The sequence below is a fragment of the Protomyctophum parallelum genome (genome assembly GCF_964188405.1).
Source record: "Protomyctophum parallelum genome assembly, chromosome: 16".
NCBI classification, from domain to species: Eukaryota; Metazoa; Chordata; class Actinopteri; order Myctophiformes; family Myctophidae; genus Protomyctophum; species Protomyctophum parallelum.
Genome location: NC_139711.1, coordinates 5,393,829 through 5,419,109, shown reverse-complemented (window position 1 = coordinate 5,419,109; position 25,281 = coordinate 5,393,829). Strand labels below are relative to the sequence as shown.

At 43.2% G+C, this 25,281-nt stretch overlaps 1 protein-coding gene across 1 annotated transcript in view; it reads left to right on the top strand.

Moving 5' to 3' along the window:
• The first annotated feature begins 1,847 nt into the window (after positions 1-1,847).
• LOC310873388 (uncharacterized protein) overlaps positions 1,848-25,281 on the top strand; it is a 74,936-nt gene continuing 51,502 nt past the window's right edge. The window contains 6 exon segments of the mRNA XM_083785757.1: positions 1,848-1,923; positions 2,161-2,373; positions 8,134-8,346; positions 11,157-11,337; positions 12,505-12,646; positions 24,484-24,608. Coding sequence (XP_083641883.1) covers positions 1,902-1,923; positions 2,161-2,373; positions 8,134-8,346; positions 11,157-11,337; positions 12,505-12,646; positions 24,484-24,608 — 896 coding nt within the window. The 5' untranslated portion in view covers positions 1,848-1,901.

Below are 25,281 nucleotides of genomic sequence, written 5' to 3'. Positions count from 1 at the left end.
TGCATTGTGAGCTTGTAGATCTGCTATTTTTGCCAAAGAGGTTTGGTGTTGAGGGAAAAACGGAGGGGGCCCAAGTGTAGACCCCTGGGGGACCCTGGTTAACGAAGTACCATATATCGTCTGGGTGGAAACCTCATATGTCCAACTCCAACGCTGTTACTTTTCAGGATTGAATCAAATAAAATATAGCAAAAGCAGCAGATCTGCAAGCTCAAAACGCATTGCTTCGCGCCACATTTCGAGCTTGTGGATCTGGTACTTTTGATGCTTTAGTGTGACACTGTAGTAGGGTTGACCTTCGATAAAAAAAAATTAAAGTCGAAGCTACTAGCTAGGGGTGGGGGGGGGGGTTATATAATGCGTCAGTGATTCATGAATCATGGAGCTAAAGCACATGGCTTTGAAGGGTAGAAGATCTGCAAGCTCTCAACTTGTCATGCTGCAATGTGTTGTGGGCTTGTAGATGAGCTATTTTGATACAAATAAAATAAAATGACAAATCTTGAAATTAAAAAAACGTGATTATTCGATTCTTTGTTCAAATTTCATGCCATGGAACGAAGCTTCAACCATTCAAATGTTTTGGGTCAGCCTTATGCTGTATGGCATTTTTTTGTGTTTTTTTTGTTTCTGCCTCAAAATGTAAGCATAGTACTGCCAGTTCAATGCAGACATGTTGCATGAATGTATCAATTTGCCTAGAGAGCTGTTTGACATACACTAGTATATATCGTCACTGTCAGGCAGGAACCTTATCTCTAAAATGTAACTGTTTTTTCGTAAATGAATGACTTCATACTACAGCGTCACACTAAAGTATCAAAAGTATCAGACCTATTTTTTTTTTTGAATCCTGAAAAGTAAAAGTTTTGAACATATGGTATGTAGACAAGACACTGATAATGTTACAGTGTAGATTTGGGTTCAAATAGTGGGCATGCACATAATCATCATAATACCTGGAAGTTATGCGGGAACGCCTACTGAGTGGCAAAAAACAAAGTGTTAGAGACCCTTGAACCAGTGGGCTAGTTGTCCATTCCTCGTTAGAGACCCTTGAACCAGTGGGCTAGTTGTCCATTCCTCGTTAGAGACCCTTGAACCAGTGGGCTAGTTGTCCATTCCTCGTTAGAGACCCTTGAACCAGTGGGCTAGTTGTCCATTCCTCGTTAGAGACCCTTGAACCAGTGGGCTAGTTGTCCATTCCTCGTTAGAGACCCTTGAACCAGTGGGCTAGTTGTCCATTCCTCGTTAGAGACCCTTGAACCAGTGGGCTAGTTGTCCATTCCTCGTTAGAGACCCTTGAACCAGTGGGCTAGTTGTCCATTCCTCGTTAGAGACCCTTGAACCAGTGGGCTAGTTGTCCATTCCTCGTTGGAGACCCTTGAACCAGTGGGCTAGTTGTCCATTCCTCGTTAGAGACCCTTGAACCAGTGGGCTAGTTGTCCATTCATCGTTGGAGACCCTTGAACCAGTGGGCTAGTTGTCCATTCCTCGTTAGAGACCCTTGAACCAGTGGGCTAGTTGTCCATTCATCGTTGGAGACCCTTGAACCAGTGGGCTAGTTGTCCATTCCTCGTTCTGCCTTTCCGCATCCAAGCCTCAGGTGCTGCTCACCTGTAAGCTTTTAGCAGCTTCTCTCTCTTCTCCCCCACTCCTCCCACAATCTGTGTCACATGACTGCATGGGAGGCGGTCAATTCTTAGATCCGGCCTTCCTTGATGTTATGACTATGAGAGTACTCGGCTGTGGTTGTTTTTGTTTGTGGACATAAGAGGAGAGGACTCGCTCTTATCTCCCTCCCTCTCTCTCTCTCTCTCTCTCTCTCTCTCTCTCTGCCAGTGTGCCATTAGTGACTTGCTTCTCTCTGTGTTGTCTTCAGTGTGAGTCTGTGCTCAGGGATGAGGTTGTGTGACTTGCAGTGTGAGTATGACTGAAGGGGAATGGGATGATGTTTATTCTAGACTCGGGCACCGTCTGTCCTTTTCTCCACTCGTCACAACAATGCCAACCGTCACCATTGTTTTCGCACTCTCTATCTTTCCCTTTTGCTTATGATGCTAATCGTTTTCACATTATTTTTCCTTTCTTCCTTCCTTGCCCCCCCCCCCCCCCTCTCTCTCTCTCTCTCTCTCTTCCCATCTCTTTTTCACACTGAAGACGTGAGGTCTTGGTGGGGCTGTGGTGAGGAGGAGGAGGAGGAGGCCATGAGGAAGAGCGTGTCTCCATTGCCAGGCAACGAGGGCAGGAGCTCAGCCGGCAGCGTTCGGGTGTTTGGCGTTCCGTTGGAGGAGGTGACCCACACACACACCCTGAGTGGCCACGAGGTCCCTGCGCTGGTCAAACACATCGTCGACTACATTGAAGAGCACGGTATGTCATGCACGCACGCACTCGCACACACACCATGCACACTAATGAAGTGTATTAAACAGTGATGTTACAGATGTTTTTTGTGCTAGTTGCTTAACTCAGTCATGGTTGGCTTATTTTAAGGTTACGACGGAGTGACTCAGATGTGTTGGCATTTGAACAATATCATTCTTTTGGGGGGGGGGGGACTCACATTTATTATAAACTGGATCGAAATCAAATTGGACTACTGTGACAGTAGGACAAATATCGATGCGTTTCTGACTGTATCCATCTAGCACTGACACATGTAGACAAATGTTTCTGTAATTTAAACAAATTCCTGTCTAGTGATTTCTGTAAAATCCCTATTTAGATAACAGTGCTGTTCTCTGAGGTAACACTCGGAGACAAATCCTAATTGTCGTGTTTTGGCTTACATTCTTTTATAATTATGTATAATTATCGTTATCTGTTATCTGTTAACGACAGATTATCCACATTGTGTTTGTTAAGGTTATCTGTCATTAACCTTTTCACTCTGTCAGTGGTTCAAATTGTAGAAGAATTACATTCTTGACTGATCAGTATTCTAACGCTGTACTTCAAAAATGTGACTACCGCTTATACAAAAGAGATGTTTTGTTTGTGTTCAGATGATTTAATCAACTGTACTTAAAACCACTTAACCCACTTAACTACAAAACAACCTGCCCGATCTAAAAGCTCACAATGCAACACACTGAATATTTTACCCCTTGGGGGGGATGCACTCGGGTTAGACTATCAGAGGTGAGTTCTGTAGTGTGACATTTGTATTTGTGTTGTATTTGGTACGATTTAATTCATTCAAACAAACATTGTGATATTTCAGACATTCAGAGAATAATGCAGCTAAATTCATGACTTGATCCTGTGCCAGCCAGGTCTTAGCCCTTTACTATGAGACACATTTCTCCCATAGGCGACAAATAAAAGAGAACCTTGACCTTGACAGTAATAATTCTTCAGGTGCTCTTTGTGCTTAAATCAGTGGTTCCCAAACAATGGGTCAGGCAGAACCCATTTTCTTCCCGAGCCATTTTCAAACATTTGTTTTTAAAGAATTCAAGAAAATTAAAAAATAAATGTGTATTCTGGGATGTATACATGTATTTCTGGGAGTCCTTGACATGAAATAGTTTGAGAACCACTGCCATATAAACATAGGGGTTTTAGGGGATTTAGAAGACATTTGTAGAACCGTTCCCAGGTCAGAAAGGGTTAAGGTCTCGAGCTGAATACGTTTGGGGAAAGCCCTTGTTTAAACTATTAAGTTAATGACTGCTAGTTGAATTGAAGTTGAGCATCAAGTACATGCTGTGAAGGTTGTCCTTCATGGAGGCTGGTGCATGAGATGCTGTGTTTTCAGGAAAACATTCTGATAGATAATTCTATAATGAACTAAATTGATTACTAGTACAGTCAGTGATGTAAATAGGTTTTCAATGTAGTGAGTCCGGGGATGCAGGGATGGTCTTTTAGATGAGTCCCAGGGACACTTTATGAGTGTCAACGACGTTAGGAGTCATATTTTGCCATTTTTACAAATTGAATTTAACTCCCATTTCATTTTATATGGTTTGTGTGTGTGTGTGTGTGTGTGTGTGTGTGTTGCTTAGTCAGACTCAGCAGCCGCATCTTGGTTTAATTTTAGATGAAATTCTGCTTTTCTAGAATTGAAAAAATAAACGCCATGTTGTCATGTGTTTTGAAGGGGATTTTGGCCTTATGTCTTTAGTTTAGTGGGATTCAAGAGCCATAAGTATGCAACTACCTTGTACAGAGTGCTTTTTATTTGCTTGTAAAAACGGATAAGAATGGCCATTTTATTCAAACACATGGTTATGAACTCTAGGACACCTACGTACTCTGAAATTGCTGTTTCTTTTTGATGCGTTAAAAACTGATTGACCAATACAAAATTGCATCAGACTGTGCAAATATCTTAAGTATGCTTAAGTTTCAACTACAGTATTTTCAATTAAACATTTCTGAAGATGGACGCAAAGGAGAGAAGGGAAAAATACCTTCTGAGTCATGTTTGTTTTACTCCAGGGAAACTCAGCTGGCCAGTGAAACAGTTTGTATGGCTTGAGGGCAGCCAACACACACTACATTACCAACATTACAAGTATTGGCCAGTAGTAAAGATTACAATATGTCAAGCCACAGCACTCAGAATTAGACATTAAGCTAGCGTAGATAATTTATACTTTGTTGTACGACCGTGTCACTTGCTGGAAATAACTTTTTTCGACCAGCATGTAATCCGTGATTAACTGTGACCAGCTCTTGGCTTTCACCGACCGATCAACAGAGTGGCCTCTACAGTACTATGGTCTTTGGTCCCAGTCAAAAACATGAACAACAAAGTATGAAACTATGAATTAGGTTTTCAACTTTTGTGTTTGTATACTGTGGCACACTGACCACACACACAAGGTCATGTAACACCCTCCAGATGTACAGTATTAATGATTGTTCTTATGGCTGGGAAATATATTTATTTTAGTCAAAGTAAATAAGGCTCCAATTACAAGTGTGTCAACGGTACACAGTTAATGACTTTTAATGTGCTCGTCTAGAAATGTGCTCAGCCACCTGTTCTCCTGTTGCATAACATCCCAAGCCTGTAAAGTCAGAGCAGTACACTTGCATACTGGAGCTAAAAACAGCATCGATCTGTAGTACTTCAGGCAGGTGTTCATTGGCAGTTGGTGTTCACAGTTAATCAAAGCAATATAAAACCTGATTTAAAAACAAAACAAACAATGTATTTTGCTTAAGGCATATAAACTAATACAATTTTAAATATCAGGCATTCTAGAGTCATGTCCAGGGGGTGTACTCGTGCATCATGGCTGGGGGATGTACATTGAGCCGCCTCACGCTTCTGAAATGGGAGATATACTCCTGCCCTATGGGCCACATGGCTTGGCAAGGGCTTACTACTTTACCGTTAGGCTAAATAATGCTATATCCAGTTTTCCCCAATAACGTTTTGCCCCGCCACTGTCGACTGTATACAGAGGAAACCCTGCTTTTGAATCGTTGTCTCTTCTGAGGGGCGAGGGTGGGGAGTCTACTTTAGAGTGTTGTGTAATTGCACTCCCACTGTTGAGATTCTAGATGTTTATCACATTCCAGGATCAATAGGAAATTGTCTAGTGCAACTGCAAGCTCACCCACACCCTGGTACACAAGGCACATGGGAGAGTGCTCTGCCTCTGTGTATAATTAATAGGCATCTTTCATGTTCACAACTGTGAGCATTGCTGTCCAACAGTAGCAGTGGTCATGCTGTCTACCAGCATGCAGTCCCTACAGCAGCAGTTGTCGCTGTCTTTATGCTATTTTGATAACCTGTTAGCTCAGTGGTTAGTGCTGTTGCCTCACAGCAAGAAGGTCATGTGTTTGAATCCAATGTTCTCGCCATGTTCATCCGCTTTCCACCCACACCAAACATCTGCAAATGGATCCAATATGGATGAACCGGAATTGGTTCCATTACATTTGGAACCGTTTTCCAGAACTGGTTTACCTCACTGACTTCACGTCTACTTACAATTGTGTGATTCTCAAACTTTTTTAATTTCAAGGAACACCCTTATAATTCTATATGTATGGTTGAATTTGTGTTTATGCAACAACAAACAAACCTTCCTCCATCACAGTATAGAGGACATGGTTATGCCACTAACCCTTACTAGTTGGCTGATTCAATCGGTATGTTATCCATGCATCTTATCACATGTCCCGAGTGATGTAAGTGGAGTTAGGAATGATGATTATTATCAATAGAAGCATGCTTGGTTTACAATCCTTCCCACGGATCAGGCTGCTGTAGAAAACATCCAAGGAACACAACACGCAGAGACATATAGGTAGTATATAATTCGGTATATCGTCACTGTCGGGTGTAATCCTTGTATGGTACTTTTTAAGTGTATTTATATGTTTAAAAAAAATAAATGGTGAAATTTGTTGAGCTTGTCTGCTATTTTCACTACTTATGTGCAAAACCTTTGTTTGATGTTGGACATTAATTTACCAAAAGGAAAAAAACATAAATGTATTGAGATAACGGGTTTTCTTTTAGAGTTTTTGTTTTTGTTTTATAAATAAATATATATACATGTATGTCTGTGTATAACCCATTCTGACCGGGCACCCATTTTGGTGTTGGCATCATGTTATGCTTTAGCTATTGAAAAATAGCAGATCTACAAGCTCATATCGCGCCACCGAGTGGCGCGATACGAGCTTGTAGGTCTGCTATTTTTTGAAAAATCGAAGAACGACTGACATTTTTAGAATCTGATCTCAGGTCAGAATGGGTTCATCAGACCAGTGTGTGTCCGGCGGAAACCTCGTATGAATCTGATCTCAGGTCAGAATGGGATAAAGACAGGAAACCAAGGCAAACGAGAGCGAGGGGAGCTACATGAGAGCAGCTGGTCAGATTGGAACCTGGCACTCACGGCTAGCATAATGTGGTCCGTGCGCCGGCTGGCTGAGCCGCTGGGCTCACGGCACATGCAGTTAAGTGGCCGCCTTGCCACTGGCCGGCCTTGACGCATTTCAGCTTTATTATTTGAAGAAATTAACAAAGTCATGGTCGAACAAAGAGATGACTTCCTGCACAGGTCGAGACCCAATGAGCCGGATTTGAATCCACAACGTGGCGATTCAGTCTGTGCCATGCGTACTTACTGACTGAGCTGCTAAGATGCCTTTTTGAAGTCTTAATATTTATGTGCCCGTTCAGACATTTTCTTAAGTCGGCTTTAAAACAAATTAGAATTGATTATGCTCAATTTGGGAACATGCCACTCTGGCTAGACATTGGCATTCTTAACCGACAGCCAAGGATTGCCAGTTTTTGGTTGATGTTGGTTTCCAGCCCCACAGCTTGTGTGTACCGGGTGGGTACATTAGCTTGAACTACACTGGCATGATACTTTCTCCTTTAAAAACAGTCTGTGGACAGCGATTCATTCCTTTATTAAGAGGAGAGAAGGCGACCATGTAGGGGAAGGCTCTTGGTAGAATTCCATACCAAGCCATTAGGGAGACTGGGTTTTGTAAATAAAAGTCTTAACCCATTCTGAACGGGCACCCATTTTGGTGTCGGCATCATGTTATGCTTTAGCTATTGAAAAATAGCAGATCTACAAGCTCATATCGCGCCACCGAGTGGCGCGATACGAGCTTGTAGGTCTGCTATTTTTTGAAAAATCGAAGAACGACTGACATTTTTAGAATCTGATCTCAGGTCAGAATGGGTTAATCAGACCAGTGTGTGTCCGGCGGAAACCTCGTATGAATCTGATCTCAGGTCAGAATGGGTTAATCACTACGCCATCAGGCCATGCAAGCTTTAGCTATTCTTTGAGAGTCTCCTCTTTTGAGAGTGCTCTGAAAAAAGAAGTGTGTGTTTACTTTCAGGAAAGTACAGTACAATAGAGAGATGAATTATATGGTAATTTAAATAGAAAGCCAATACTGAAGAGTTATTCAAAATCAGTAAAATTATCAAGTCACTCTTTTACAAATATGTATGTTTGGAATTGGAATTGGATGCTGGCCTGCAAAGAACAATTTGCAATGGAGGACAGGACACTGGGGTTGTGTAAACAGAGGATGTTTGCTTATTAACCTAACCCATGAACTTGGTGAACTTTATTGATCAGAAGTTTAATTGTGTGTGTGTGTGTGTGTGTGTGTTCATTCTGACAGGCGGCCTGGACCTGGAGGGCCTCTTCCTGGTCAACGGAAATGCGGAGCGTGTTGATTGGCTGCGGCAGCGCTATGACAGTGGCGAGGAGGTGGAGCTACAGAAGGAGGCGGACCTGGCCTCCGCCGTCAGCTTGCTCCGCCTCTTCCTGCAGGAGCTCCCTGAGCCAGTCGTCCCCACAGCCATCCAGGGTCACATCCTCCAGCTTCTCCAGGGTGAGTGTCCTCTCTCTCCTGGGTCTGGAACAGAATACTGGAAAGCTCGCCCCGGGCCCGGGCGTACAGCCGTTTCTGGAACTGGTCTTATCACACTGTTAGAGCTGGTATGTGGACTGCTCGTCCTTCTCTAACCCATTCTGACCTGAGATCAGATTCTAAAAATGTCTGTTACATCCTGACAGTTTCATTATTAACCCATTCTGACCTGAGATCAGATTCTAAAAGTGTCTTCGATTTTTCAAAAATAGCAGACCTACAAGCTCGTATCGCGCCACTCGGTGGCGCGATATGAGCTTGTAGATCTGCTATTTTTCAATAGCTAAAGCATGACATGTTGCTGACACCAAAATGGGTGCCCGGTCAGAATGGGCTAAAGAATAAATCAAAACCTAGAACAAAGAATGCTGATCTTCGTAATGCGCACATTTTTACTCCCGATCCGATCATTTGATTTTCAAGGCATTTAGCAGACGCTCTTAATCTAGAGCGACTTGCATTAAGCAAGAACAAAAAGCATAGAAATACATCACTAGTGGCGGCCTTATATATGTTTCAATTGAAACGGGCCTCGAGCCTCCACAAAAATAATATATATATATTATTATTTTTTGTAATTATTATTATTTGTAGTAGTAGTAGTATTAATATTGCATTGCATCGCAGCCTTCCAATCAGCCTTGTCAATATATTATTCAGCCTCATCCTGTACGTCCACTTACCACTAGTTGGCAGCAGCTAATAATCACTGCAGGTACTTGACCTGCCATGTCACGTTGACCTTTGTTGTTTGTTTTGTAATTGTTCCCTCTGAGTGTGTGTGCACTCACTGCACTAGCATTGCTGAGAGTTACGATTGCATCAATGTATAGCCCATGCTGCCTCCCAGTCACAGTAATTTCAAGACAAAGTAAAATAATTGTTTAATCAAGCTGCTTCCGATAATACACACTGACTCTTTTCTTCTTAAAAAAAAAAAAGAATAATCATTAGAATAATTATTAGAACTAGTCCTTACCCGTTGTGAGATATTCCCCCCCCCCCCCCTTGTGGCCGTGAAGGGTACTGCGCCCGGGTGCGTTTGTAATTGACTAATTAATTAATTAATAATCATTAATGTGTCAAATCGAAAAAAGGGCTTCGTTACGCCCTCCATATGCATATGGTCAATGCCTGTGTGAAAAGTGGGAGTGATTGGTGCAGGCAGTAAGGAGTTACGGCACTGTTTCTGACAGACACACACACACACACACACACACAGACACACACACACTCAGACATTCGGTTAATTATAGTATGATGATTATGGCATCATGAACGGGGCCTCCCGATCCTTAAGGCCGCCGCTGTACATCACATACATATGCCATATCTCAATAGTACAATACCGTTTCCCATCATTTGACGTCATCAGGACAACTCTACGCACAGGCACACCGAGATACTACGTAAACGGTGTTGTTATTACCTTGTTCTTGTGTTTTTCTCAACGAACAAAATGTACATTTATAACATTATAGCCATACACGCCATGTCTCTTTTTTAGGAAAGTGTAAAATGTATTAATTTACTACATGTGAAAAGTATACTCCTCACACTCATCTGTTGTTGATCATCTAATCTTTCCCGTTGTCTGACACCTTGATTAAGAGTGATGGGGGGATTGGACAGTTTGTTTGTGTCTGTCTGTCTTGGTGAACCGCTCACATCTCTAATCTCTCTGCTAATCTGTCACCTGACAGTAATTCACGTCACGTCACAGTCTTATGGATAATCTTAATGCGTGTGTCTACATAACAAGAAGGAGCCGTGTGGGAGCCAAAAAAAGTTGCATGTGCACAATTGATAATTGTGCTGCCACCTTCTCTGTTTGTCATTTATGGCCGAGCATAAATAAAGCCATGACGCATGGCGAGGTGTTCCCATTTCAAAGTTCTGTGTCTCCGCACTGACGGCATGATTGTATAGTGACGGTTGAGGGGATGATCAGTTTAATTTACTATTGTGAGTGCTAAGCGTGTGACTGTTTTACCATTCATGTCAGAAAGTGTGGGTTTGGGAAGGTCAATAATGTTTGAGTGTAATTTACGTCTTATTTGACATGGTCAATACTGTATATTTGAGGGGGAAAAAGCATTAGAAACCGTACACTAGGAATAGGATGATGATGATATGACGGGTTGATTATTGTGGCAAAAACTATTATATATTATCGCGATAATCCAAATGATGCTTAAAACTTCAAATGCCACTTGTTAACAACTCATTTACCACCAATATCGCCTTTTGATGCCTTAGAATGATAAACGTCATCGGTACGTTTTTAAGTCATGAGATTTTAACCCATTTTGGGAGGGAACCCCTTTTGGTGTCAGCATTATGTTATGCTTTAGCTATTGAAAAATAGCAGATCTACAAGCTCATAGCGCGCCACCGAGTGGCGCGCTACGAGCGGCGCGCTACGAGCTTGTAGGTCTGCTATTTTTGAAAAATCGAAGAGCGACTGACATAAGAAACATGGCTTTTTCAGAAAACCGTCAGGATGTAGAAGACATTTTTTAGATTCTGATCTCGGGTCCAAATGGGTTTAACCCATTCTGACCGGGCACCCATTTTGGTGTCAGCATCATGTCGTGCTTCTGCTATTTTTTGAAAAATCGAAGAACGACTGACATTTTTAGAATCTGATCTCAGGTCAGAATGGGTTCATCAGACCCAGTGTGTGTCCAGTGGAAACCTCGTAATGAATCTGATCTCAGGTCAGAATGGGTTTAATTCAGCTTCGTTCCATGACCCCCTATACGTTGCAGAGGACGCCGGCGAGGAGGAGGAGGTGAAGAGGAACATGCGCTACGTGCTGCAGCAGCTGCCCCAGCCCAGCTACGGCCTGCTGCGCTTCCTCTGCCGCTTCCTGGCCAGCGTGGCGTCTCTGCAGCCCGACAGCTGGACCGTCGGGGCGCTGGCCGCCGTCTTCGGACCGGACATATTCCAGTGAGTTTGGTGGCCGCACAGTGAGCACCAACGCAGCAGCACGACGACGGAGCGTGTATATTTTAAATGTTTTTTTTTTGTGGCTTTCGCCTTGGAAAGTGACAGACCATAGGCTGACAGGAAATGGGGAGAGAGATGGGGGGGGGGGGGGGGGGGAAGACATGCAGTAAAGGCCGTCTGGATCGGGAGTCGAACCCTGCGGGACACTGCCAGACTGGATTATACCAGCCACGGTGCCTGGACCGCTGAGCCACGCACGGCCCAGGCCGGAGCATGTATATTTTAATGATCAGTCTAATCTATTGTGTGTTCCAGCTCGGATCAATGGAACATAAGAGTACTTTCACTGGTACGGTAACCGGAGAACTCGCCGGTTTTTCAGACTCAGACTGCGTTTTAGTGCATTTTAGTTTTTACTTCACCTTTATTTAAATTGCATTGAATTGAGAGAGAGAGGATAATTGTTTTTTTTTTTTTTTAAGATATTTTTTGCGGCTTACGCCTTTTATTGATTTTTTAAGGGACAGATAGTAGGCTGACAGGAAACGGGAGAGAGATGGGGGGATGACATGCGGTAAAGGCCGTGTCGGGTTCGGGAGTCGAACCCGCGGCACACCGCGACTGGATCACCAGTCCGGTGCCCAGACCGTTACGCTACGGCCTGGGCCAGGATAATTGTTTTTGATATATTTTTTTGTCTTTATTGATAGGTTGAAAGTAGACTGACAGGAAAATGGGGAGAGAGATGGGGGGGGGGGAGACACATGGCAAAGGGAGTCGAACCCGTGGCACACCGTCAGGCTGGTTCAGCAGGCCCAGACGGTTGAGCTAACCATCCCGTCCAATTTGATCACTTTGGAAATGAACTATAATATAACATCTGTGGGTTTGACATACTATACAGATGAAGACATTGACACTTGTTCCTCTCCACTTTTCACTGTGGCGAGTTGGTAAACCGGCGAGTTCTCCGGTATTCACTGGTACCACTGTTATATATATTATCATTATTTATTGGCAACTCTGTTATATATTATTATCATTATTTATTGGAACTCTGTTATATATTATCATTATTTTCTGGTACCACTGCAATACCGCTGTGGCCACGGCTCACGGGTTGAGAACCACTGATTTAAAGTGTGTGTGTGTCCGTGTGTCCACCAGTCTGTCGCTGGAGGGCGAGGACCTGCGGGAGGAGGCGGTGAGCAGGGTGCTGGCTGAGCTGCTGGACAACCAGGAGGAGTTGTTTGACTCCGAGGAGGACGACGTCTCCACCACCAACGACTACAGCTCCATCAACGAACAGGTAACGGCTGCACTGTATACGGCACAGCACTAGCAGGAGCCCCATTCACTAAGATGTCTACAGTCTTCACCCATATTCTGGGTGTAAAGGACTTTTCCAAACTTCCTACGTTAGTAGTCTGAAATATATATTATTTTCTTTGTCTGAATTTTGCGGAGGGGGACGCTCTTTCTCAAGTCTGCTCGGAAGCAGACTTACCGTACGTAGGACCAAAGCTTACTGTATGTCATTAGAATGCTTTATTCTAGACTACTAACGTGGGAAGTTTGGAAATTTCCTTTAACTCCAAAATATGGGTGTAAACTGCTTCGTGACTCGGGCCCCTAGGGCTGCAACCAGCCATTATTTTTTACCACTTTTTTACCACTTTGACAACACATTGCTTATTATTCATAATCGACTAAGTTGATTAACCACTTAAGTCCTATTTTATACTTAGTTTGTACAGTATATGGTGGTGTCGCACAAAAATGGCAAAAGCCAATCGTTCAACCATCTTTCTCTCCTCCGTTCATCCTTCCTTCCCTGTCCGTTCTTACTGTATTTGATCTACACACCAATTATGTCTCTCTCACACACACACGCACACACACAACACACACACACACACACACACACACACACACACACACACACACCCTTAGTCCAACATTCAAGCCCGGGAACACATGAAAGACAAAGGTACTAGCCCAACTTTGATATTACAAGGACTTTACATCACATCCTGTGTCCTGTTTGGAGGATGTGACCTTGTCTAGTACTCTGTACCGTGTACTCTGTGTTCCTCACATTGATGAGTTGAGGAGAATACAGGGCTTAAAGTTCTCAGTCCTGGGGATTTCATAGGGGTCATTTAATGAGATCAGTGCAGATTTGCAAAAAAAACATTTTCAGTCTTGGGATTTTTGGGGGCTTTAAGCCCTGAGAATAATGTGAGTTCAAACATTGCTTGTATAGTCGTGCAGAAACCATATTCAAACTTTGTTATTTTTCCATAAATTGATACGCTAATGCTACAATGTCTCACAAAAGCAGATCTACAAGCTCGAAATGCTGCGCAAAGCGACCCATTTTGAGCTTGTCAATCTGCTGTTTTTTTTTATTTGAATCCTGGAAAAGTAAACAGTTTTGGAGATAAGAGGTTTCCACTCGACAGCTATCGACGATATATATATATATCTCCCAAATTTGGAGACGATCATTCCCCCCCAAAAATAGAATATCTACAATCTCGCAATGTATCGCGAATGCCAGGTTCAAGTGGTTCAAAATTCAGCTTAAGAACCTTCCTATCAAGGGTTAACATTTCATATTACTTGGCCAGCGGGTCGTTGGGAATCTGGGATTTCCTGTGCTGCCTTATACAATCATACAGCGTGACATTTGCAAGGTATCTGTAACTTTGCTACGCCTGGCCCCATTTCTCTGACGTTGGCCTTCCCACCGAAAAAAGCGGAGAACCTGAAGCGACCCGAGGTTATGTAACCGTGCCTCGGACACATTGTACAGCGTGTCCCAGTATGTGCACAATCATCACGCATGATCCCTGCATTGTGCTACAGCGTATGGTACGTACGCACACGCTATGTGTGGAATGTGGTGGCTCAACTGCGTTCCCCCCCCTGACACTCGCTACGACCTGGAGAGAGCTCTATATGACAGCTGAGCACACAGGGAGTTTTCATCAGTGGCTCTCAACCTGGTGGGTCGCGAGGGTATTGCAAGTGGGCCCCCAAATAAATGGCAAAACAACTTTTAATGATAGTATAACATTAATATAATTTTTTTTTGTGCCAGGCAGAATTTCTGGTCAAAACAAGGCTTATTGGACGAAGCATAGCAGTCGCTGTAATGGCGCCTGCCTGTACCCCGCCCCCCCCCCCCCCCCTCCCCACCACCAATACAAATTGACCGCTACAATAACCTTAATAACAGAGAAAAGACCTCATACATAAATACTGAAACCAGATATAATCATTAAGGAAAGTGTATGCATGCAATGTGTACTATGTAAACTCTAAATTTCCATTTTTCAGCCATTCAGTTTTTTTTATAATAATTTGGATCTTCAAAATAAGGGTTGAACGGGGGAAATCCTGGCATATAGTAATCATTCTTTAATTAATCCTGGCGGCCAAACGGTTAAGTGGTCAAATGGGTGGGCTACGAACGCTTTGGAGAGACTTTCAAGTAGGCCCTGTACCAGCAAGCTGTACCAGCAAGCTGTACCAGCAAGCCACTGATTTAGATGAAGATACAGCCTAAAGGGCCTTTCAAACAGGGAGTGAGGAACGCAGGCGTTGTTGCCTGGATCGACAACAGGTCTCCTCCAGGTCTGCTCAAGCGGGGCGTGACAACGCAGGCTTAAAAGAAATGGAGCAAAACGGTATGGAGGTCTGGTGAGTCGCGGGCGTGTGCACGAAACGAGCACGCGCGCAACACATTCCACGGGACCGTGCTCACGGAAATACACTTGCGGTGTCACACCGCGGCGACTTGCTCCCCAGTGCGCCGCGCAAGAACGCAGGTCTCATTGAAAATTAACTAGGTGTGTTATATCGCTTCAACGTTTGAAAGGCGCTTAATGCCTTTCCATGCGTGTCAATAATGAACATGTAGTGACATGATTTTTTTCTTTCAAAACTTTTGCTGACCCCACATCTTTCGTTACTGGTTACAGTTGTTTCCACGTCCATTTAGGTTTAGGTCCGGTACATTGTATCTAGGGAATGTAGTAGTGCCAGACTACACAAATAAAAAAAGGCATTCACTCGGTGCCGAGTGATGTGATTCCTCGCCTGGTGTTGTCTATACAGTTTATTTAATAACTGGTTACTCTACATACCGTAAAGAGTAGCAACAATGGCATTTGAAGGCCATTGATTGGTGGGAGACGGACAGATTGACCACTCCTTGCCTTTAATGAGCACCAGCACAGCCATTACAAAACTATTTAGACATGTTTGTGGGAATCACATGAAAGCCATGTCTGCCATAGGCTTTGAAATAAAATTAAATAAAAAATATCTATGTATTAATCTGTGGGGGGATTTGGGGCACTATGGTAAGTACACAGTATTATACTGTAGAATTACCTAATGGAAATCCCCCTCACGATTTGCAAGTGAAAGTGATTCTATTGTACACCGTTTATAATAATATTAACTTCAATGTTTCTGCTCACACAATAGTATTTACTTAAATTAAATATAATTATAAAGACACATTAAGTGACCCCTGAATTCCTGAAAATAAATTTCAATTGTCAAACATTGTCAATTCAATTATGCATTCACCCTTTTTACTTAATGTACAAAGGCCATAACACAGTAAGTTTAACAATATGGTGTATGTACAGTATGTGGCATACACATACAGTACATCCTGCATATTATACACTGTGTATTAGAGAGAGGGTTTCCAGGTGTTCCGTCCTTCCCCATTAGTCCCAGGCCAGCACTAGAGACAGGCGTGTCTTTGACTGATTGACTGACTTAGTCAAACAGTGATGAAGTTAGAACATTGGTCAATAGAACATTGGCTCAATAACGGACTAACCAATAGCAGAATAGCAGAGCAATCATCCAGTACCTCCAGACTTTGGGATGTAGTCGTTCCTCAGTTGGTAACTAGCTGGATGCAGATGAATGGCTCCAGCCCTCCGGGCTATGTGATGTAGTGACTAGTGAGTACACGCCACATGGGCTCTGGCTCATTTTGGCGGGTTTCTTTTAATTGACACTCGCTTCCCTTAATTGCGTTCACCTTATCTTGCTCCCTCTCTGTCCCCACATTATATTTTATTACCGTGTTATTTTAGAGTGTGTGTGTGTGGGGGGGGGGGGGGGGGGGGGGTGGAGACACGACAAGGGAAGACAGTTGAGCTCAAATAGAGCCCAGTATAACATAGTAATCCATTACAAAGTATATCCATATGACTCATTTTCTCTCTCTAACTTCATTTTGAGAGAGGGAGAGAGAGAGTTTAAGAGGAAAGCAGACAATGTGAAAGAGAGCAGTCATTCGGAAAGCAAATGCCTCCATGTGTGTTACATAAGAGAGAGGCAGAGAGAGTAATGGAGGGGAGGGAGAGGGAGAGAGAGGGGGGGCAGGGAAACCAGGAGGAGGGAGGGAGATGGAGAGAGAGAGGGGGGGCAGGGAAACCAGGAGGAGGGAGGGAGATGGAGAGAGAGAGAGGGGGCAGGGAAACCAGGAGGAGGGAGGGAGATGGAGAGAGAGGGGGGGCAGGGAAACCAGGAGGAGGGAGGGAGATGGAGAGAGAGAGGGGGGGGCAGGGAAACCAGGAGGAGGGAGGGAGATGGAGGAGGAGGAGGAGGAGGAGACCGTCACTGTCGGGTGGATACCTTGTACGTATGTCTAACAAAGTTCACATTTCATGAAATGGGAAAAAAGGAACCCGTGTTCTGCAATGCATCAAAGGTGGTCGTTACTATCATAGACATATATAAAGGCTAGATAACATTAAGCAGATAAAGCATCCTGGATCCTAGCCACGTTGATAACGTTTGGAACGTAGCCAGTGAACTGCGCCGTAGACTCCGACTTGCACCATCTAGCCTTTCTTCTATATCTATGGTTATTATATAGTCACAAGCTCTGGTTTACACTTTTCATTGGTTCCGTATTCATGAAACCCACAGACTTAACCGCTTGGAAATCAATACGAAAATTGCTACTGTTGTGTGTCGCTGTAATATGACAAAGGGGGGGGGGGGGGCGTTAATTAAAGAAAAAAACTAAAAGTTGAAATATGAGGTTTCTGCCAGAATGCAACGATATGAGGAGAAAGAGAGGGGGGGTCTTTGAGGTGGTGATGATGATGATGTAACCATGCAACTGACACCTCCAGCTTTTCCACTGGGATCCGCTCGCTGTCAGAAAAGACCCTTGAGAAGGAGATTAACACGCATGCCGCAATCTGTAAATAAGCTAAGCAGCACAAAGACAGACCCACACATTGCTAAGAAAGAGGAGATACATAGTCATCGCATAACCTTTCCCGGGCTTTTTGCTACAGGTTGATATAACCAGATTAACTCTATTTGTCCCTATTCTGGGGAGGTGTTCAAATCCGAGTACCGACATCTCAGCCCATGAGTCTTATTTGTGCATATTGTTCTTATTGCTTAATGTCTTCTTTCTTGGTCCCGCCTTATCGCTGCTTGCCGCTATATTTTTGTTTGACAAAATGGGTTAGCTGTATTGCTGCCAAGGTTCATGTGTGTTGCTGAGGCTTGCACCTGTTGTAAGAGTAGTGACATCAGTGGATGTTTATTTTTATGCATGCATCAAAAATACATAATACGTCTACTGTATGTTTAATCAATAATCAGGTAATGTTGACATAACATTTATTGTTCACTTTTCCCCCATATGAACCACATTCACACCTGTGAGTTGGCACCATTACAACGACTGTTTTTAGAGTCGTCCTCAGGTCTAAATGGACACTCTGGACCACGCCTCTTGGCAGTGTGCCACCAGTATGGCAACCAATGTGGAAAGCTTGCTGTGTCTGTGCCATTGAAATAATACCCTGCCTCTGTATCCAGGGTGACTGCTAATCTTGGTTTGGCTATTTGGCTTGAGCTGAGTTTGACTGCACTAGCCAAGATCATGTGTTGCTAGAGTTAATGGATTATTATTATACTCTGTCTGGGCATGAGTTGTCCCAAAAAAACTACTTTGAACTATTAAACTACTGTTTTTCTACTACTTACCATAGCAGTTATGCAAAACCAGGCATGGCCTACGCGACTGGGTTTGAACTAGGACAGTTCCATATTATCGCAACAAAGCAGTGGTTCTCAGCCTCAGCATTGGCACCCCAACTATCTAAGCCGTGTTAAGTGGTCAAATGGGTGGGCCACGTGCATTTTCAGCATGTTTAATCAATAATAATAATAATAATCAATTGTAATTGCTTGGATTAAGTTATTTATCTGTATCACAATGAAAACATACTTTTCAAGAAAGAAAGAAATCACAGGTTTTTTCTTTTAATTTATTTTTAAATGTATTCATATTATCATAAGTTCCTAGTTCCTAGTTCTAGTTCCTAGTTCTTTTGACAATCAATTGTTGTAAAACAAGGTGTTATTTGTCCTATATATATATATACACATATACATACCAGGCTGGAACGTAATCATGAACAACATACTGCTGGAACTCAGTGTGAAACTATGCAGCAGCATTTATTGTACATAAATTTAGAACGTGCCGGCATTTGCTGAAGGCTGTGTGGCGGCCTGGTTGGCCTGGATCCAGGGAGGTAGAGGGGCCATGCATGCTATGGTTCAGTGTCGGGTCATGAGCTTCAGTCAGACTTTAATCTGTTTATGCACTTTGTAACTTGTCGAGATATTCACTCACTCGTATAGTCGCGATGCAAAAAATATACTTTTTATTAGATTACCAACGTTTCGGCAACAAATGCCGCCTTCAGGGTATGACAGGGAAGGTAGACTTGTTCACATTTATAGAGGTTGGGACAAAGGTTTACTCATCAGGGGGTGTCCTCAATCTGGCCAACACCCAGATTGGGTAATTGATGCAAATTTGTCAAATTTATATGGAGACAATAAAGAAACGCATCAAAATGCAACGGGTCAGTACAAATGCATATATACATTTGCTAAATGTATTAAAAACGTATAACAAGTATAAAGGGTAGGCTATAAAATACAAGTCCACAAAAACGCCATGATACATGATTTTTCCACGAGATATTCACTCACACCTGCATCCTTTTGGGTCAGAGACGGTATTATAGGTTGTGATGTAACTGTTTGCTCAAAATGTTGCAACTTGGTCACATGTCGGAGAGCCTGGGTCACACAGGCCATGCGACGAAAGAGGTAGATTCAGAACAACATTTTTCCGACCAGCGTACCTGCTGGAGTGTAAGGCCAGCAGGTTGATCGCTGTTGAGGAAATGGACGGCACTGGGAGTGCCCATGAGGGATAGAATGAGGCAACACTAAGGAGCTTTTTTGTATGGTTTTGGTGGGGGCGGTGGTGGGTGGACAAGAACTTCTCTCACCGTCATATGCATTTCTGTGTGTTTTTTTTAGATACCTTACTATAGATAGATGTTTGATCCTTTTGTTTAATCATCAGCCAGGACGTAGTAGTTGATGTGTGTTCAGAGACATATTACATTATGTGGCATCATACACGCACTGTCGGTTAGGTTGGGGAACGGAAGGTTGCGCTTCGGTTATTTCCCGTGTTGGAAATTTATTAGTAAAATTTTGAGGTATTTCTACTTTACTTGAGTATTTCCAATTTCCAATACTTTTACTTGTACTCCACCTCATCTCAGAGGAAAAATATTGTACTTTTACTCCACTACAATTGTTTGAAAACTTTAGTTACTAGTTACTTGGATTATTATTACAAAACATACATTTACCACTTAAGCCCTATATACATTTCGGCCATTTGAAAATAGCCGATCTACAAGCTAGTAGATCTATGATTTTCTAAATATTTGTATACATTTGAAGGCTTGAAATGGGACATTCTGCATAAGAGTACTTTCTACTTTTGGTACTTTAAATAAAAAAGTATACATTTTGATGCCAAAACTTGTGTACATTTTGAATTCCAGACTTTTACAATTTACAATTTAGGCATTTAGCAGACGCTCTTGATCCAGAGCGACTTACACTTTTACACTTACACTTTTACTTGTAACGGAGTATTTCGACATTTCAGTATTGATACTTTTACTTAAGTAAAACAATTGAGTACTTTTTCCACCACTGGTTATTAGACTCGGTCAACCACTTGACTGACTGTCTGACTCATTGCATGTTGTCTGACTGACTGACTCATTGCATGTTGTGTGTGTGACTGACTGACTCATTGCATGTTGTGTGACTGACTGATTCATTGCATGTTGTGTGACTGACTGATTCATTGCATGTTGTGTGACTGACTGATTCATTGCATGTTGTCTGACTGACTGATTCATTGCATGTTGTCTGACTGACTGATTCATTGCATGTTGTGTGACTGACTGATTCATTGCATGTTGTCTGGACTGACTGAGATCCAAATAGCTTGCCCATGTTCGGATTAAATACAGGCAGGGTAAAATGTTTGTAGTTCATTTGTTGGTCTGCTACTAGTTTTGAAAACTTTACACAAAGCCTTTGCCAACCTGGGGGGGGCCGTGGACTGACCTCATGTCTTCCTTCTAGTAGTCCAAGCTGCTTCTTTTCACCTGAAAGGGGACAGTTTTCCCGGCCGGACGTAGCGTGTGGAAGGAACACGTTATTCCGACCAGTTATTTTCCCCTCCATAAGGCGTCCCGGCTGGCCACTGTGGCCAGGGGGAGGTAGTTTAGAGACCAGGATTACTGCATGTTTTTTGTGAGGGTACCTACCCTAGGGGACACGGGGAGAACATGCAAACTCCACACAGAAAGGCCCTTTCGCCAACCCCCACCTCAAGTAAAGTAACGTTTTGAACACAGGACTTTTACTTGTCACAAAGTATTTCTACCTTTCTACTTATTCCACAAATTTAAATATGAAAAAAAGCTCATATCACGCCACCGAGTGGCGCGATACGAGCTTGTAGGTCTGCTATTTTTGAAAAATCTAAAAAAACGACTGACATTTTTAGAATCTGATCTCAGGTCAGAATGGGTTAATAAGACCAGTGTGTGTCCAGTGGAAACCTCGTATGAATCTGATCTCAGGTCAGAATGGGTTAAATCTAAAGTGGACCACAGCACTGGTGCCACAGCTATGACCTTCTGTTCCTACACCGCATTCCCGGCCCTCTCATGTGACTGCACTGTGGGCGCATATATACACATGCACTGACATATTATGCACGCATACAAACAAATGCACACTTGCACAACAGTGACGACACTCATTTGCAGAATAAAAATAGGGTTGTGCTCGTACACAAGTATGCACACAGATCACAAATATAAACACAGCCGTATACTGAAGCCAAAATGCTGTGCTGCTTACCATGTGATTGTGAGTATGCATTGCGCTTGCACACTCACTCGTAATCCTGTCGTGGAAAGTAGCTTATTTGGGGTTGCCATTTACTTGGGTCATGAATCGAGGGGGACACTCAATATAGCATGCACGTACGTGCACATCCATACCGTACCTGTATGTGCGTGTAATAAATCGGTACCGGAAAGCCATGGTGTCACGTGTAGTAAAAAAAAAAAAACCTCTGTTCCAGCAGACCTTTATGCACTCATGGTGATATTCACTGTGTCAATATGAATCACTTAGAAGAAGAATGAATAAATACACTCTAGGGGCCTATTATGTTTTTCAAAGAGATATTTGTAGGCAGGTTTTACTACGCCTGAGCAGTGGTAGTGTTTGGCAACAATGAGGCGGTCATTGCATAATTGAAGGTCATATTAATGTTGAATAAGTAAGCGTAGTAAGCTAATACAATATGTGTGCGCTAGCTATACAGGGATATACATATTTGACCCATAAGTGCCTGCTTTGTCGGCTGTTTAACTTTGGATCGGAAATCCGTAAAAGAGTAATTTTGGTTGTAGTCCATGAACACATGAATTCTGAACATCCTGCCTGTTCATATGCCCAGTTCCCACCCTTTGTAACACACACACACACACACACACACACACACGCGTATGAGTCATCCGCAGATCTGCATGCTGTGATGTGAGAAGAATTCACCATCAGCCAATGGGAATGAAGATGTTGCCGTAGCAACGGGGGACGGGCAGCAGCTGGGGTTGGCATTGAGAGGAGAAAGGAGGACAGAACTAGACCAGAGTAGAGGAGTCAGGCGGAGATAAATCTGTTGGGTGACCTGCACATAACCCTCTCTCTCTCCCCTCTCTCTCTCTCTCTCTCTCTCTCTCTCTCTCTCTCTCTCTCTCTCTCTCTCTCTCTCTCTCTCTCATCCTCCGTCTGTCTGTTTTATCTCCATATTTTTGTCGTAAATACTAGAGCGTCACAAATAGCAGATCTTACAAGCTCGAAGCTCTTGAGCTTGTCGATCTGCCATTTCTTTTTGCTCTTTTTTTATTTGAATCCTGAAAAGTAACTGCTTTGGACAGCTCTCCCAGACTGTAAAAGGGTTCCCATACTGTGTGCGTGTGTGTTGTGTGTGTGTGTGTGTGTGTGTGAGATTGCCAACACAAGATAATAGGATGTACCACTTTCCATCTCCATTTGCTTCTCACTGCTCCTATCCACTCTCACTGACTGTGTCCTCCCTCCCTTCCCCATCCAACCCCAGGCGGCCACTCCCTGCTTACCCTTCTGTCCTCCCCTCATTCCTTCTCGTCGTTCCTTCTCGCCTCCTTTCCTCTCTCGCTCCTTCTGTCATCTTTGCTTTCCGTCTTGTCCTTTCTTGTCACGGTCTTCCTTCACCACCCTTCTTTCTTTGCTCTCTGTCTGACCTACCGTGTGTCTCGATCTCATCTGTCTACCTGATCTATCTTATTGATGTATGTACTATGTACTCTGTTATCTATCTGTCTAAAATGTCTGCCTCTTGTCTGTCTCTTTATCTAACTACCTAGTCTTAACTTATCTATTTTATTTCAAGCTATCCTATCTATGTATCGTATGTCTGTCTTATGTTGTGACTGTTTTGGTCATTAGCTCTTCTATATTTAGACATCCCTGGACCAACACGTATGAAAAAGCGCTTACCTTACACACACACACACACACACACACACACACACACACACACACACACACACACACACACTTGCTATCATTATTCTTGCTTGTGTCAACACCTTCAACTCGTGAATTCAGGGTAGCAGAACCCCCCCCAACTGGAAACATTATCCTCTCCCATCACCTCCGTACCACTCAAATACTTCACCTCCAAGATGAACACTTGTTGTTGTTCATGAGAGTCTTTCTCTCCGTCTCAGATAATATCTCAAGTATTTTGATTTCGGCATGTTAGGCAACAATGGAGCCCAGTTCGTTTTCAGAGGTCTTGTGATACTTTGCTGCCAATTCAGGAAACTAATGTCCTCGAGCAGGAAATGAAACCATCTCCACTGGACAACACTTGTGTTGAGACTATTAAATAACGGTGTCAATAAGCCGCTTGGCTTGTGCTGAACTTTTCCCTCGTCAACAAAGCTTGTTAAAACCCCGTTTTTTAAAACTGTATAAATCCCCGGAAAGGGATTAAAACAGGAATGCGCTTCCGTGGACAAACTGTAATTATATACACACATCATACAGTTTTATAACCATAGTTTTGGGAGTCGCTGACATTCTGAATGGAAAGCACCTTTCAGTGCCTCTATTAAGGTGAAGTGGTCACTCCATTTTCTCTTTTAGTTTCTACAAGCCAGTAGCTGAGATGGGCCATAAAAATGGAGACCAGGAAATAATGGTCCTGGCGGGAGTCGATCTCAGGCAAGCAATGCAACATGTAGCTCCACAGATTGGGCTCTTAAGCGCTGCACCATTTTGTGGAGACAACATTTTGGGCTTAATTTGTATTCTGTAGGTTTAGCATACAGGTGCGCACATACAGTACAGGCTGTTGTTTCTGTTTGTTGCTTCTTTGATTTCTCCTAGACACTTTTAACTATATGTGTTTAAACCTTTTATGCAAGTGGAAGTAGTGGTAAATAATTGTTTTTAAATAACCAGCAACAGATCAAGTGGTATAAAGTGGACTGGTGCATGAAATTGTAAATGTCTAAACTTGCATAGCAAAAAAAGTGAGACACGGTGTGTTTTAAGTGCAATGAACGTATGATGCTTTTTGATGCTATAAGCTCTGGGGTGTTTCTCTCTCTCTCTCTGTAGATCACAGAGCTGGATGATGAGAAGGGTGAGACGGAGTGTGAGGAGCTACCTCGGGACAGAGAGGAGGGCCCCGCCTCTTCCCAGTCGCCGCAACACACCCGCGATGCCGGCAGCCCAACGGACAGGTACGCACACACTTTGATCAAACACCTCTGGTTCTCTCGCCGGTGCCCTTTCCGCCGTTTCCGATTAGCATCAACGCAGTGTAAACCATCTGCTGTAGTCATTTATTATGCCGTCACTTATTTGTTAACCCATTCTGACCTGAGATCAGATTCATACGAGGTTTCCGCCGGACACACACTGGTCTGATGAACCCATTCTGACCTGAGATCAGATTCTAAAAATGTCAGTCGCTCTTCGATTTTTCAAAAAATAGCAGACCTACAAGCTCGTATCGCGCCACTCGGTGGCGCGATATGAGCTTGTAGATCTGCTATTTTTAAATAGCTAAAGCATAACATGATGCCGACACCAAAATGGGTGCCCGGTCAGAATGGGTTAAATCCTGTCAGACAGGGCCCTGTCAGACCAGGCATTCATGTTCATAACACTCTGGTTCACCATACACGTACATTGCGTTCTTCTCAATTCAGGTCAAGTCCCCTCTTGCCAAGAGCAGCCACTCATTTTGTTATGCAACCATTTGGATTCGGGTGAGAACAAGTGTGAGGGCTATACAAGTGCTGTCTTTGGGGGCTATGGTGGGCCGGCGTCTTGAGTCAAGGACACAGTCACAGCATGTCACTGTCACCAGTTCTTGTATTTGGGGAATGTTTTACCAAGTTTTTATATGCA